Source organism: Macaca fascicularis, chromosome 4, assembly GCF_037993035.2.
Source record: "Macaca fascicularis isolate 582-1 chromosome 4, T2T-MFA8v1.1".
Classification (NCBI taxonomy): Eukaryota; Metazoa; Chordata; class Mammalia; order Primates; family Cercopithecidae; genus Macaca; species Macaca fascicularis.
The window spans coordinates 170,287,420-170,300,959 of NC_088378.1; the positions used below are offsets into that span (position 1 = coordinate 170,287,420).

The following is a 13,540-nucleotide window of genomic DNA, read 5'->3' on the forward strand; positions in this document are numbered from 1 at the left end:
TCAGTTGGTCCACCCACCTTGGCCTCCCAAAGTGCTGGGATTACAGGCATGAGTCACCGCACCGGGCCATGAGTTTTTATTTTTATTTGTCCCCCAGAAGGACCATCACAGGAGCATCACAGAAGCAAGTACTTCTTGGAAAAGAAGTCCTAGAGCCGACCTCAAAACAGGTTTTCAAGAAAAGTGTTACTAAATTTGGAAATACACTACACTGATTTTAAACATTTATAGAAATATATGGACACATGATCACTCTTAACCCATCCAAAAAATTTTAACATAGTGACAACAAACTAGACAACTGAAGTTTCTTGAATCTCTTTTAATAAATGTAAGGCCTAAAATTTCTTTTTTTAAAAAAATAATACATGCTATGGAAAATCTACTTATAATCATTGTTAGTATTTTAGCACCTTTTCCTAGTCTTCTAAGATGTGTTTCAAGATTAGACAGTATAGTTGCATATAGATGTAATTCTATGTCCAACTTTATTGTTACCTAATATGTGTTTTCAAAAGTATTGTCATGGGAAACTGTTATGTACTATGGGAGTAACAATTAAGGATACAAAACTAATACATACTCCTGTAATCCCAGCACTTTGGGAGGCTGAGGTGGGTGGATCATGAGGTCAGGAGATGGGGACCATCCTGGCCAACATGGTGAAACCCTGTCTCTACTAAAAATACAAAACTGAGTTGGGTGTGGTGGTATGCACCTGTAGTCCCAGCTACTTGGAAGGCTGAGGCAGGAGAATCGCTTGAACCCAGGAGGTGGAGGTTGCAGTGAGCCAAGATCACAACACTGCACTCCAGCCTGGTGACAGAGTAAGACTCCGTCTCAAAAAACAAAAACAAAACCTGATATATATAGTATAATCCCACTTTCTTTTTATACTTGTGCTTTTCTAATCTATATTATATAAATAAGAAAAAGGAAAAATACAAAGCAAAGATTGTGTGTGTGTGTCTGTGTGTGTGTGTGTGTGTTTGACTCCCATAGCCACATGCATGGATGAAGTTGAGCTATTTGGATGACCTATGAGGTGAAAATGACTCTAGACCTTGAGTTCAATAACCTGGGTTTTGAGCTGTCCATCATGTGACCTTGGGCAAGCTACATAACTTCTCAGACTCAGTTTCCAAATCTAAAGGAGAAATAAGAATGCCTACCTCACAGTCTTTCATGAGAATTAAATGAACTTGTCAATGTGAAAGTATTTAGTACAGTGCCTGGCACCCAGTAGGTCCTGTATTAATATTTTTTCCTGAACCCTAGCCCCCTCTGTCTGAAGTTCAAGGTTTTCTCCACTAGCTGGTGATGATAGAAAAATAAAGGAAAAAAAGTACTTCAAAAATCACCCCTCCTCTTAGATTGCTTTGCCAGCCAAACTTAAACTTTCTTTTCGGATCAGCATAAATACAAATAAATTTAAACTCATATAGTATAAGGTCCCAGGAAATGAAATCAATGTAAAGCAGAAACCTAGGCTTCCATTTTCTCCTTTAATACCTCACTGTTTAATTGTCTGCAGCTGGCCTCGGCGGTTTACTTTTAAGTGTGTAACCATCTTCTCTGTCTTCCTTCCCCGGAGTCAGAATGGGGAGGATAGATTCAGTGGTGACGCAAATAGACCTTCTGTCAGTAACCACAAGTAGAGTCAGCCTGGCTGCAGTGCTTATGAGCAGGTATTTTATAAGCCTACTACTGTTAACCAATCTTTGGGCATCATCTTGCACCTTCATGTTCATACCTAAGGTATGCTGGACAGTTGAGTCCAGTTAATCCCACATGACTCATATCCCTGCCATCTTTAGTCAGTGTCCTAAAAGTTAGTCCTATGGTTATCTATTCTTCCTACTCTGATTACTGCCCCCTAACCCAACCTCATGTTCCTTTCTCTTCTTGACTTTCCACTACATCTTCTGGAATCTATGCCACATTTCGTATTGTTTGTCCTAACACATTTTATATATTTTCTTACTATTGTAAGTAGAACCTTTTATTTACTCTATTTTCTTACTGCCCTTTATTGATAGAAAAGAAACACATTGATTTTTTCGTTAATTTATTTTGTACTTGGCCTTTTTGTGAACTCTTGTTAGTTTTAAGTGATTTTCCATTGATATTCATAGTTTAAAAAGGAGTATATTCAGCCTTTCTCCCTGGCTCCTGGCACAGATCTTCAGAATCCTGTGGGATTTCCTGAGTGCTAGGCATGCCTTTATAGTGCTAATGAAGCAACTCCTAGTGGCTCCCTAAGGTTGGAACTTGGGACCAGCCCAATCTTGGGGGCTAAAAATTGAATTTGATTGCTTGGCCAATAATTTAATCAATCATGCCTACACAATGAAACCTCAATAAAAACTCTGGAAACAGAAGCTCAGTGGAGCTTCCTGGTTGTGAACATGCTGATGTGCTGGGAGGTTGGTGTGCCTGGATTCTACAAGGAGAGGTCGTGGAAGCTCCATGTCTGGGACCCTCCTGCCCCTCACCCTATGTGTCTCCTTTATAATAAAACTTAATAAAACTATGCACGTACTCCATATATTTTAGTCATCTCTAGATTACTTATGATACCTAATACAATGTAAATGCTATATAAGTAGTTATTATACTGTATTGCTTTTTTATTTGTATTACTTTTTGTAACCTATGCACATGTACTCATATATTTTAAATCATCTGGATGTTACTTGTGATACCTAATACAACGTAAATGCTATATAAATAGCTATTATACTGTATTGCTTCTTTATTTGTCTTATTTTTTGTTAATTGTACTGCTGTTTCTTATTTTTTCCCAAATTTTTGATCCACTGTTGGTTGGATGAGTAGGTGTGGAACATGTGGAAATGGAGGGCCAACTGTATTGTCAAATTATTGGAAAGATCAGTTCTTTGTATCTTATGAAGTGGAATGTGAAGTGACATTTGACAAAAGTCTACTTCAATCCTTGATTTAAAAAAAAACTCTAGTAAAATAGAGAAAGTTATCTTCTTAACATGATGATTTTTTTTTTTGCCCTCAAACGAGCACCATTATCATGTTGAATGGTGAAAACATCAGTGATGAAGGGAAAGGTGTCTTTTTAAACAAATAACGCACTACTAACCACAAAAGGAAAAGATTAATATATCTTACTATACAAAAACGAACATCTGTTTATCAGAAGATACTACAAGAGTGAAAATAGAAGGCACAGAGAGGGAGAAGGTATCTTAAACACACATTGCTGTCAAGCACAGTGTGTAGGATGTAGAATAAGTCCTACGTAATGATAAGAAAATGGTAGAAAATGTAATTAAAAATGAGTAAAGAACATAAATATGTACTTCATAAAAAACAGAGACCAAGTGACCAAATACATATTTGAGAACATCTTGACTGGGCACAGTGGCTCATGCCTGTAATCCCAGCAGTTTGCGAGGCCAAGGCAGGAGGATCACTTGAACCCAGGAGTTCAAGACCAACCTGGGCAAGAAAGTGAGACCTCCACCTCTACAGAAAATTTTTTAAACATTAGCTTGGGGTGGTGGTGTGCACCAGTGGTCCTAGCTACTCGGGAGGATCACTTGAGGCCAGGAATTCAAGGCTACAGTGAGCTATAATTGTGCCACAGCACTCCAACCTGGGTGACAGAGTAAGACCTGTCTCTAAAAATAACAACAAAAAAGAAACCCTTCAACTGTTTAGTAATCAGAGAAATGCAATTTAAATTTATAAATGATATACTATTGCACACCCACTAGAGTAGCAACAACGAAGTGTTTTTAAAGCTATAGAGCAACAGGAGAATTCTGATAGTGCTGGTGAGAGTGTAAATTGGTATACATATTTAAGTGTGTGTACGTCATGTGTGCACATTGGTGTTCACAGCAGTCCCGAATGGAAAACAGCCAAATGTCCATCAGTGAATAAACACATACATTTTGTAATATTCATACAACAAAATATTACATAATAATGAAAACTAACCGAGACATCTATACACATTATATACAATAATATGATGGATCAAAGACAGTTTTAACTGGAAAAAAACCTAAGAAAATAATACAAATAATATGAATACATTCAAACAAACTAAAACTGCCAAAGCAAAGGTGTATATTTAGAGTGCACATGTAAATGGTAAAATTGCGAGAAAAATCAAGGAAATTATTTAAAAGATTCAGATTAGTGGTTAGCTTGGGAAGGACAAAAGGATGGAATTTTTGAATTTGGGGATTCTTGACCTGGTGGTGGCTTTATTAGTACTGCTTTTATAATTATTTATTAAATAGTATTTATGGTTTTATATACTTTCCATATGTATATCTTTCAATAAAAGACATATCTTTTATTGTTATATATGTTACATATTACATATCATGTATACTTAGGTAACATTTTTATGTTATTTATATTATCAAAAATATGTATTTCATATATACATATGTAATATATATTTAATATATGTGTCCTGATAAAAGAAAAAATATTCTAAATTACTGTGACTTCATTTTATATCTTTTATTGTTATATATCTTACATATTATGTATCATGTATACTTATATAACATTTTTATGTTATTTATATTATCAAAAATATGTATTTCATATATGCATGTGTAATATATATATTTAATATATATGTCCTGATTAAAAAAAATTATAAATTACTGTGACTTCATTTTGTAGCTGCTAAGGCCCTGGTATACAATAACAGTAAGTGATGTTACACTGTTGATTAAGAAAACTGAGCTCCTCCAGAATATTTTTCCTCTTTAGAATCTTGGCTCTAAATTTTTCAGCCAAATAACCTTTTATTTCTTAGGAGATTTGGTAACATGAATAACAATAATATTACCAATGATAACCATAAAGGCTGTTATTTATTAAGTTTCTCTGATGCATCAACCATTTTTATCTCATTTTTCACTCCTCAACAACCCCATAAGGTGAATGTTGTTATCCTCACTTAACAAATAAGAAACACTGAGGTTCGGGAAGACTGAGCAGCTCTTGAGTCAACACAGCTAGTAGAGCTTGAACTCAGGCCTAGGCTGTGTGTCTCCACTGTCCACGACTTTCCCACTAGGCTGGGAAATTTACTTTGGCAACTTTTTTACATTAAGAAGGAACTATATGTTTATTTTAGAAACACTGGTAACTCTAGGAAAGCACAAACCATACTTGGTGTAGCCATCTTCTCTATCTTCTCTATTTAGCTATGGATCACAGCATTATCATTCATCTGCTGTGGATTGACAGTGCATCTTTTTTTAGTTAAAATTCAGATCCTATTGCATCTACTGTGCCTTTTTCCCTAACTATAAGATTGACACGTGACCAATAACCCTAGTTTTTTTTTTTATGGAAGTATCCTATCTATTATACTAACTCTTGTACATTGGTTCTATTTCAGTGTTTTATATCTAACAAATAATGTTGTGATGATATCCTCAGAGATAATATTTTGTGTACAACTCTATTTCTTTGAGGTGAAATTCTTAGAAATGTGATTGCAGGGTCAAAGGGCATGACCAAGTTGCCTTCCATAAAAATGAGAGCAATATACGTTTTAACCGGAAGTGTACAAGGCTGCCCATCTGCCCTCTCCCTCCCAGGCTTCATTCACACTGAAGATGTTTTCCAAATACTAACTGGGGCTTATAATGCTTTTTACCATTTTACGAGCTGCCACGGTCCTTTCGTATCCCAGATTCTTCAATACTTTTGGACATGTAGAATAAAAGCTAGCAACCTATTATGAGTCATTACCTAATAGCTCAACTTATTTTCAACCTAAAAATACAACTTTTATCTTTAATTAAAAAAAAAAAAAATAAGGCACACCTCTGAGAGTGTGTTTTCACCAAACTGCCCATCAGCCATTAATGCACGCCTCATGGCAGTGTTTTTCCACGTGGAAAATTTCTCCTCTCAACCTTACCCTCTTGGGACAAGGAGGCCAACATTTGGTCAGAAGAGCATAACTTGGACTTTGCACTTCTGTAATTTCATGCCTTGTTACCATCATGAGCTTATTCTAGCTCTGAAATCCACTTCCAATTTAGAAGGTAGGAAAGCATTCCCGAGAACGTAAATATAAACATTCTTCCTCCAGTTCCTGAAACTAGAAAATGATGATTCATGCTGTAGCATGGGATTGTTAAATATTTGAAATGAACACACTTCAACTTTCCTCGTTTAGAATGGATAGTCACAACAGTAGCATGAATTTTACCTTGTAGCAAGCATTTTATTTTGTGTTTCCTCATGTTTAAAATTTTTAGACTTAAAGAATCAGTGGGGGGGGTTGTGCATGTGGTATGGGGAAAAGGTGGAAAGAATCGTATGGTGTTGGGTTGGAATTAGAAATATATCAATATGAATGTGAACTCATGATTTAAAAAAAAAAATTATATTTCCTCGCTCTGTCCTCTGAAGTGTCTAGGAGCAGTGACACCCCCGTAGCAAAAAACACTCCTGGTGCCCAGGGCTTGATTTCTAAATACCATTCTGCCTAAGAGGAAGGAGGCCTCCTTGAAGAAATGGCAGAATTCAGAAATAGGGTGAAAACAGTACTGAAAGTAAGGAAGTACTCAAAAAATAATAATGACATGTCAGAAGTACATAGGATCCAGCTCAAAGGCGCTTCCATTGGCCAATATGGGACAATTTGAGCATCAAAATAAAGAATGAAGGGAGTGTATGTCCGTTTTTAAAAGGCCATGAGCTCATCCTGATACTAAAAAGAGTGAGGTTCAGGATGGGGATGGAAAGCTCTTCTTTATAAAAGAATACCAGTTAATAAGTATAGAAGAAATGGTAGAATTAGAAAATCATTTCAGTCACTGTGGTAATCACTGATTCTCAAGAATAGATACCGAGAAAAGTTGGGCGATGCATTGTTGGGGAACGTGATACCTATAAATTCCCACACGTTACTTATCAATCACAAAAATAAAAGGGTTAATTTTATATTTGAGAAGTCTGGTGGACGCAACCTTAATCAGATCACCAAATTTAATATCATGAATAATGGCACAAACCCACATCATGTGCCACCTTTTGTGATGTTCTGAAAAAGATACAGTGTCACTTCTGTAGTTTTCATGCTCAGGTATGACCTGGTTCCAAGCATGAAGACACAATCAGGAAATTAGAATTGAGAGACATTTTATGAAGCAATTTGTCTGAAGACTTCAAAAATATCAATGTCATGAAGGATTACAAAAAAAGAGAGAGAGACTAGGAAGCCTCATCTCCACAAAACATACAAAACTTAGCCCGGTGTGGCGGTGCCTGCCTACAGTCCCAGCTACTTGGAGGGCTGAGGTAGGAGGATCGCTTGAGCCAAGGTCAAGGCTGCAGTGAGCTGTGTTCACACCACTGCACTCCAGCACAGGCGACAGAGTGAGACCTTGTCTCAAAAAGTAAAATAAAATAAAATAAACGGAATGACCATTTCTTAAATCTATAAAAGGAGACTAAAAAGACATGGTGATTAAATGCACTATGTAATTTTTGAGTAGATTCTGTTTGTGAGAAAGTATCTTTTTTCTCAAGAAACATATACCAATTCATATAGGGGTAAAGTTTCATGAGATATGCAACTTACGCGCAAAAGAGAGAGAGCGAACATGGAAAATGCTAACATTTGGTGAATATGGGTGAAGGATGTATAGGTATTCATTGTACTATGCTTGCAAATATCCCTTAGAAAGTTTAAGGGATATAATTAAAGGAACAATTTGTGTAGCCACTATAGAGGTAATAAACTGAAACATGTAATATTTCTGAAAAATATTAATTGTTAAATGATCCAATCCATATTTTTATCTAATTTTAAAACCTATTTTGTTTTCATTTTTTCATTTCATAGTACTTAGCTAATTGCTGTCATTTAGAAGTTTTAATGGTCTCATATAAAAATTTCCTATAAATAAATCTGGATATTCTATAACATCATTATCTTTCTTGCTCAAAGTATCCTATCTCCAAGCAGAAAATAAAAGATGGAAATTACTTTTTAAATTACTATTAATTTTTCTGTTAATTACAAAATCTTATATTACTTGATATTCATGCCAGGAGAAGAAAAGCGTGAGAGTCTTAACCGTCTCCTGCTCACCATTCCTTTTCTTTGGCCCTAGGTGACCTGGCAAGTGTGGAATATAATTTATATTTCCCTGGATCCCAGCCTTGGTCACTGGGGACAGATGGCCACAAAGTGTTCAGTTTTTTCCTCTCCTTTTAACAAGCTTACTTTTTGTTAATCATATTATTGGGTTTTCTTTTTTCTTAATGACTCTATTGCAGTATAATTTACATATTATAAAATTCACCCATCTCAAGTGCACAATTCTGCACAGTTTTAAGAAACTGAATGAGTTGTACGGTCATCACTACAACACATCATCTGGTAAGATTCTATTTACAGTTAACCCCCATTCCTGCACCCAGCCCCAGGCAACCACCAGTCTGCTTTCTATGTCTATAGATTTGCCTTTTCTCGGCATTTTATACAAATGGAATCGTACAATCTGTGGTCTATGTTTCTGCCTTTTTTTTTTTTTTTTCAGTTAGCACAGTGTTTTTGCTCATCCACGTTGTAGTAGATGCCAGTATTTCATTCCTTTTCATTACACAGTTTTCCATTTGTATGAGTATACCACATTATCCTTTCCCAGTTCCCAAACCATCTGATGGACATTTTGGTTGTTTTCAGTTTTTGGCTGTTGTGAATAATGCTGCTGTGAACTTTCATGTGTCATGGTTTCTGTGTTCATATGTTTTTATTTGTCTTGGATATAGATACCTAGGAGAGGAATTTCTACGTCATATAGGAAATAACTTTTTAAGAAATTGCCAACCTCTTTAATAAAACACCTGTACCATTTTATATTCCCATCAACATATTTGGTGAGGGTTCTAGTTTTTCCATATCCTTGTCAACACTTGCTTTTCTCTGTCTTTTCTTTTTTTTTTTTTTTGGTAGAGATGGGGTCTCACTATGTTGCCTAGGCTGGTCTCAAACTCCTGGACTCAAGTGATCCTCCTGTCTTGACCTCCCAAAGCGTTAGGATTACAGGTGTGAGCCAACACACCCAACCTATCTTTTATTTTTTTTTTCATTATTATTATAGCTCTCCTAGTGGGTGTGAAATGATGTTTCCTTGTGGTTTTAATTTGCATCTCCCTGATGACTGATTTTGAACATTTTTTTCATGTGCTTATTAACCATTTTTATATCTTCTTTGGTGAGGTCTGTTTTAATCTTTGGTCCATTTAAAAAACTGGAATGTTTTGTCATACTATTATTAAGTTATATATACTGGACACAGTCCTTTGTCAAATAGGTGACTTCACAGTACTTTCTACGCATCTGTAGCTGTTCTTTTCATTTTCCTAATAGTGTCTTTTCAAAGGCAAACGTTTTGAATTTTGAGGAAGTGCAATTTATCAATCTTTGTTTTTATGGGTCGTATTCAGTGGTGATTTTTGAAAGTAAGGAAGTTCTACTTTAATGCGGATAACAGGGATGCAGTAGCTTTTTATTTGCATTTTGGTATTTGTGCTGTTGCTCCACTTTTGTGTGTAAACATTCAAGAGGCCTTGTTCTGGCAACATTCAGAATGCTGTGTGGAAACAGAAACTCATAGTGTAATCCGGCCGGGTTTCAAAGCCAACCAGGAGACAAGAGCTATCGATGATGTTTCTTCATGTGGCTCCTTTGACAGCACAGTCTCTTACTCAGCTAACGGAAATGCCCCTTGAAAAGAATCAAGGGATTCTTTTCCATGGCTCTGTAGGGTGCTATTTTCCTGATGTTGGTATTTTTTAAAGAAGTGTAACTCCAAAATATGCAGATACTGGAAAAGTGATCCTGGGCCTGCTCATATTCCTCACTAATGAATTTTTCCAGGTATAAGAGCATTTTAAGCATACAGAACATTTTATGGGTATGGACTGAGGGTCCCGAGGCTAGGCGGATAGACCAGAATGATGATGCATGTATAACTTGTTTTTTTGTGGTCAAGTGTTGTGCCAGCAGTGTGCTTGTCCTGTCTGCCATCGGAAGCTGGGAACAGTGTGATGTAGCAGAACCAGACAACCAGAACCAGACACTAATTTTAGAAGACAAGTAGCACGGATTATTTTAATTGACTTGTTTTTTAGGGCAAGTAGACACAATTAAAGATCATTCTGTCTAGTAATTAATCAAATATGTATTGAATGTATATTGTGCATGGAAATATCTATATGTGGATGCCTTCCAAATTCTTTTCTCCAGCCTACACCCCTCCCCTGAACTCCAGTTTCTATCTCCACAGCCTACTCACCTTGAGCGTTTAATGGGCTTGGGCTTGCCAGAGACTTCATGCCTGACCTTTCCCTCTAGAGTTGCCCTTCCCACGGCCTTCTCCGTCTCAGTTAATGTTCACTGTCTCTTTCAAGTGCTCAGGAGAAAATTTGCAAAGGTGTCTACCATCTTTCTTTCACACCCCATACCCAATCTATCATAAATCCTACTGATTCTAAATGTAATGTGGAATCCTGCAAGGGATTCTGGAGCAGAAAAGGGGCATTTGGGGGGGAAAAAACCCAACAACAATAAAGTATTGAGTTTAGTTAATAATAATGTTCACCACGGTTCATTAATTGTGACAAGTATACCATACCAACGTAAGATGCTAAAAACGGAGGATTCGGGGTGCAGGGCAAGGGGAACTCTGAGCTACCTTTGCCCCTTTTCTATAGATGTAAAACGACTCTAAAAGGAAAAGTTTATTACAAAACAGTAAGCAAAGGAGCAGATTCTCCTGGCCTCTGGCTCACTCGAGCCTGCGGTTGGTTTGCTGGAGCCAAGTTGATGGCAAGTCTGCTTCTGCGTGGTGGTGGTCTGGGTGGAGGATGTGGTTGGATCAGCAGCAGCCCACACACATTTTGCTTCTGGCAGGGCATTTGTTGCCTTATCAGTACTTCTACGCAATTTAATTATACTAACAAAATTGGTAACCTCAAACCAGCTTAGTCTTTATATAATAATTTTGTCAGATAATTTATCTCTCACAAATTTATAGTTCCACTTCATTACTTTTCCTGAAGAACAAAGCTCTCTAATCTGAAAAATAACAAGCGTTTTGTGTTTTAAAAAAAGGTTTTGCTATAATTCATTAATACTACATAGAATGGAAAAATGTGTGTTTTAATTTCACATGGAATGCATTGATCTGAATTAAAAATAAGGAATTTTTTTTTTTTTTTAAAGAAACAGAAGAGCAGCAGAGGCTGGTGTTATAATGGGGCATAGAGGGGCTAGCACAGGCTCCAAATAAGAGGTGACAATTGGCCAGGCCCTGAAAAATTGCAGAGTTGTCTAGAGTGCAAAGTCCAGCCTCTGGGCAATTAAGGTTTTATGTCACTTCAGCGAATCGAGGGATGCGCTACCGTGAGAGTCGGGCAGGTGGGCTGACACGCCCCTTTCTTGGTCTGTGCAAAAAACTACGGGGGAAGTCCTAGTGTTGCTTAAGGAAAGTTTATGAAAAATTTATTCCTGTTTCCTGGATGCCTGTGCCTTTGACCTTTCCCTAGAGCTGTAAATGTTTGGAGACTTTGCAAACGTCTTTAAGAACTGAGAAAATTAAAACAAACTTGCTAACTGCTTTCAGAAGATCTTCTATATTACGGTTGGATACGCTGAAAGCATAAGATGGGCAAACAGAGGTGGCTGTGGGGTTGCCACACCTGGCATTTCCCCGACTGGGGGAAATTTAACGAGCACTTAAATAATCCTGAGTCTGAAAGGGGCAGAAGGTCCAGGCAGATGATTGCTGAGGACAAATCTAGCTTTGTAAATCCAGGAGTATTGACACAATGATATGAGGGAAAGGTGAAGGTGATATTTCATCCAGTGTTCCCGGTTTATCCTCTCCTTACCTGACCTCTGAAATGGAGCCATTGGCCTTGAAAAGCCTGGTGTCTAAAATTAATATTCTTCCCCATCTGACTAAGAAGGCAACAGCTGAGCAACATGAGATCAAGAGCCATATTAATTTAAACAGAGGCTCAAAGTGGCATTTCAGAGAGAAGATACTTCCTCTCGTAGTGGACACTTGTCTTTTCAGAAGATTTATACGACTGAGAGTCAAAACTGTCACCAGAGACTTCCATAGTCAGTTTGAATTCTGCAAAATTTCTCTTTATCTTCTGGAACGTATGCTCTACACTTGGAATGGCTCAAGCTCTTCGATGTTATCCTATCAATGGTAATTATCTTTGTTTATTGTTATAACCTCTCAAATCTCCTTCCCTTTTTTCTAAGTTACCTTCAATAACAAATTGTACCAAACTTCAGGTAGAGCTTAATATTTAACATTTCTTTGCAAAATTATTGTATCTTAAACCTAAACTTTTGTTTTAATGCATTAATTTTGTGTGGCTTCCTGATCCAATTTGAGTTTCATCTGCAATTAACCATAGTATTTTAGTTGTAGTTTGCCTTAGGAATAGCCATGCATTTGTTTCCTTATTTTAATAATTTTTTCAGGGCAATTTGAAAGAATGCTAAGCATGGTCTGTGTTGTATCTGCAGAGCTCTGGTTGATAGTATTAATATTTGCATTTTTATTTGTTTGAATGTAAGCTCCTTATGTGGATAAGCATAATTTTTTAGAGCAGTGAACTTTAAACACTTTGGAACTGAAGAGTGTCATTTTACTGTAGGAGCTGAGAAAACAAAATATTAAGTTTTGTGGTGAGAATCACAATATGGTTTTTAAGCTGAGAAAATGCTGGAAGAGGCGCTTTTCAGAAAATGTCCACCAGGGGGCCTCAGTTGTCAGCCATGCGGAACCAGCACAAATTCAACTCTCTCCATCTCCCTGCATCTCTATGCAATCAAGTGATGGGTCCATACAGACATGTGTATATGTCTCTAGTATCAAAGCGTATTCTGTATTCTGCATCGCTTCATTTGTGAGGAAAGTATTTTAAGGAGAGTGAAAAGACCGAACTTCTCGGTACATAGCTGTTAATGCAGAGGCAAAGAAAGGTATCTGGGTGTGCTGTCCACGTGAGAGGACTGTAAGGAAACAAATTTCTTTTCACAAATGAACACCACACATTTTAAGGCATAGGTAGAGAAGAGATCTGGAAAAGGACTCATTTGCGGGAGATCCCTCTGGAGAGGGAGGCCAGGGGAAGCAAGAGAGACCCCTTCTGTGACAAGCGCTTCCCACTGGGCTGCAAAACCTGCGGTTCCAATTAAGCCCAAAGATACTTTATACTTCACTTTTAAAGTGGCCACTTGATCTGCAGCTTATTTTATGCAATGAGGAGCATATTTCATCATCCAGTGAAACTTGACATTGCTTCTTACTGTTTGCTTTTGTAATTTTAAAGTAAAAAAAATATTTTTCCTTTTAAAGTTCCAATGTTGGAAACTCAATATGAATGTTAGTATTTCTTTTCCTAATTTTGGATCCTCTCTCCAGTTTAAACAGAAGAGACTTCCAAATTCTCACTGGTCATTTTCCCAAGAAGTCAA

General features: G+C 37.0%; 1 protein-coding gene across 4 annotated transcripts in view; it reads left to right on the top strand.

The window, feature by feature from the left end:
• MYLK4 (myosin light chain kinase family member 4) overlaps nucleotides 1-13,540 on the top strand; it is a 106,951-nt gene that overhangs the window by 6,450 nt on the left and 86,961 nt on the right. For 2 of the 4 annotated variants that reach the window (XM_005554168.5, XM_065544508.2), the window contains exon 1: nucleotides 12,076-12,260. The exons of the other annotated variants lie outside the window; for them this stretch is intronic. In XM_005554168.5, coding sequence (XP_005554225.2) covers nucleotides 12,211-12,260 — 50 coding nt within the window. In that variant the 5' untranslated portion in view covers nucleotides 12,076-12,210. Of the gene's footprint in view, nucleotides 1-12,075; nucleotides 12,261-13,540 lie in introns of those variants that run through there. 4 annotated transcript variants of the gene reach the window in all.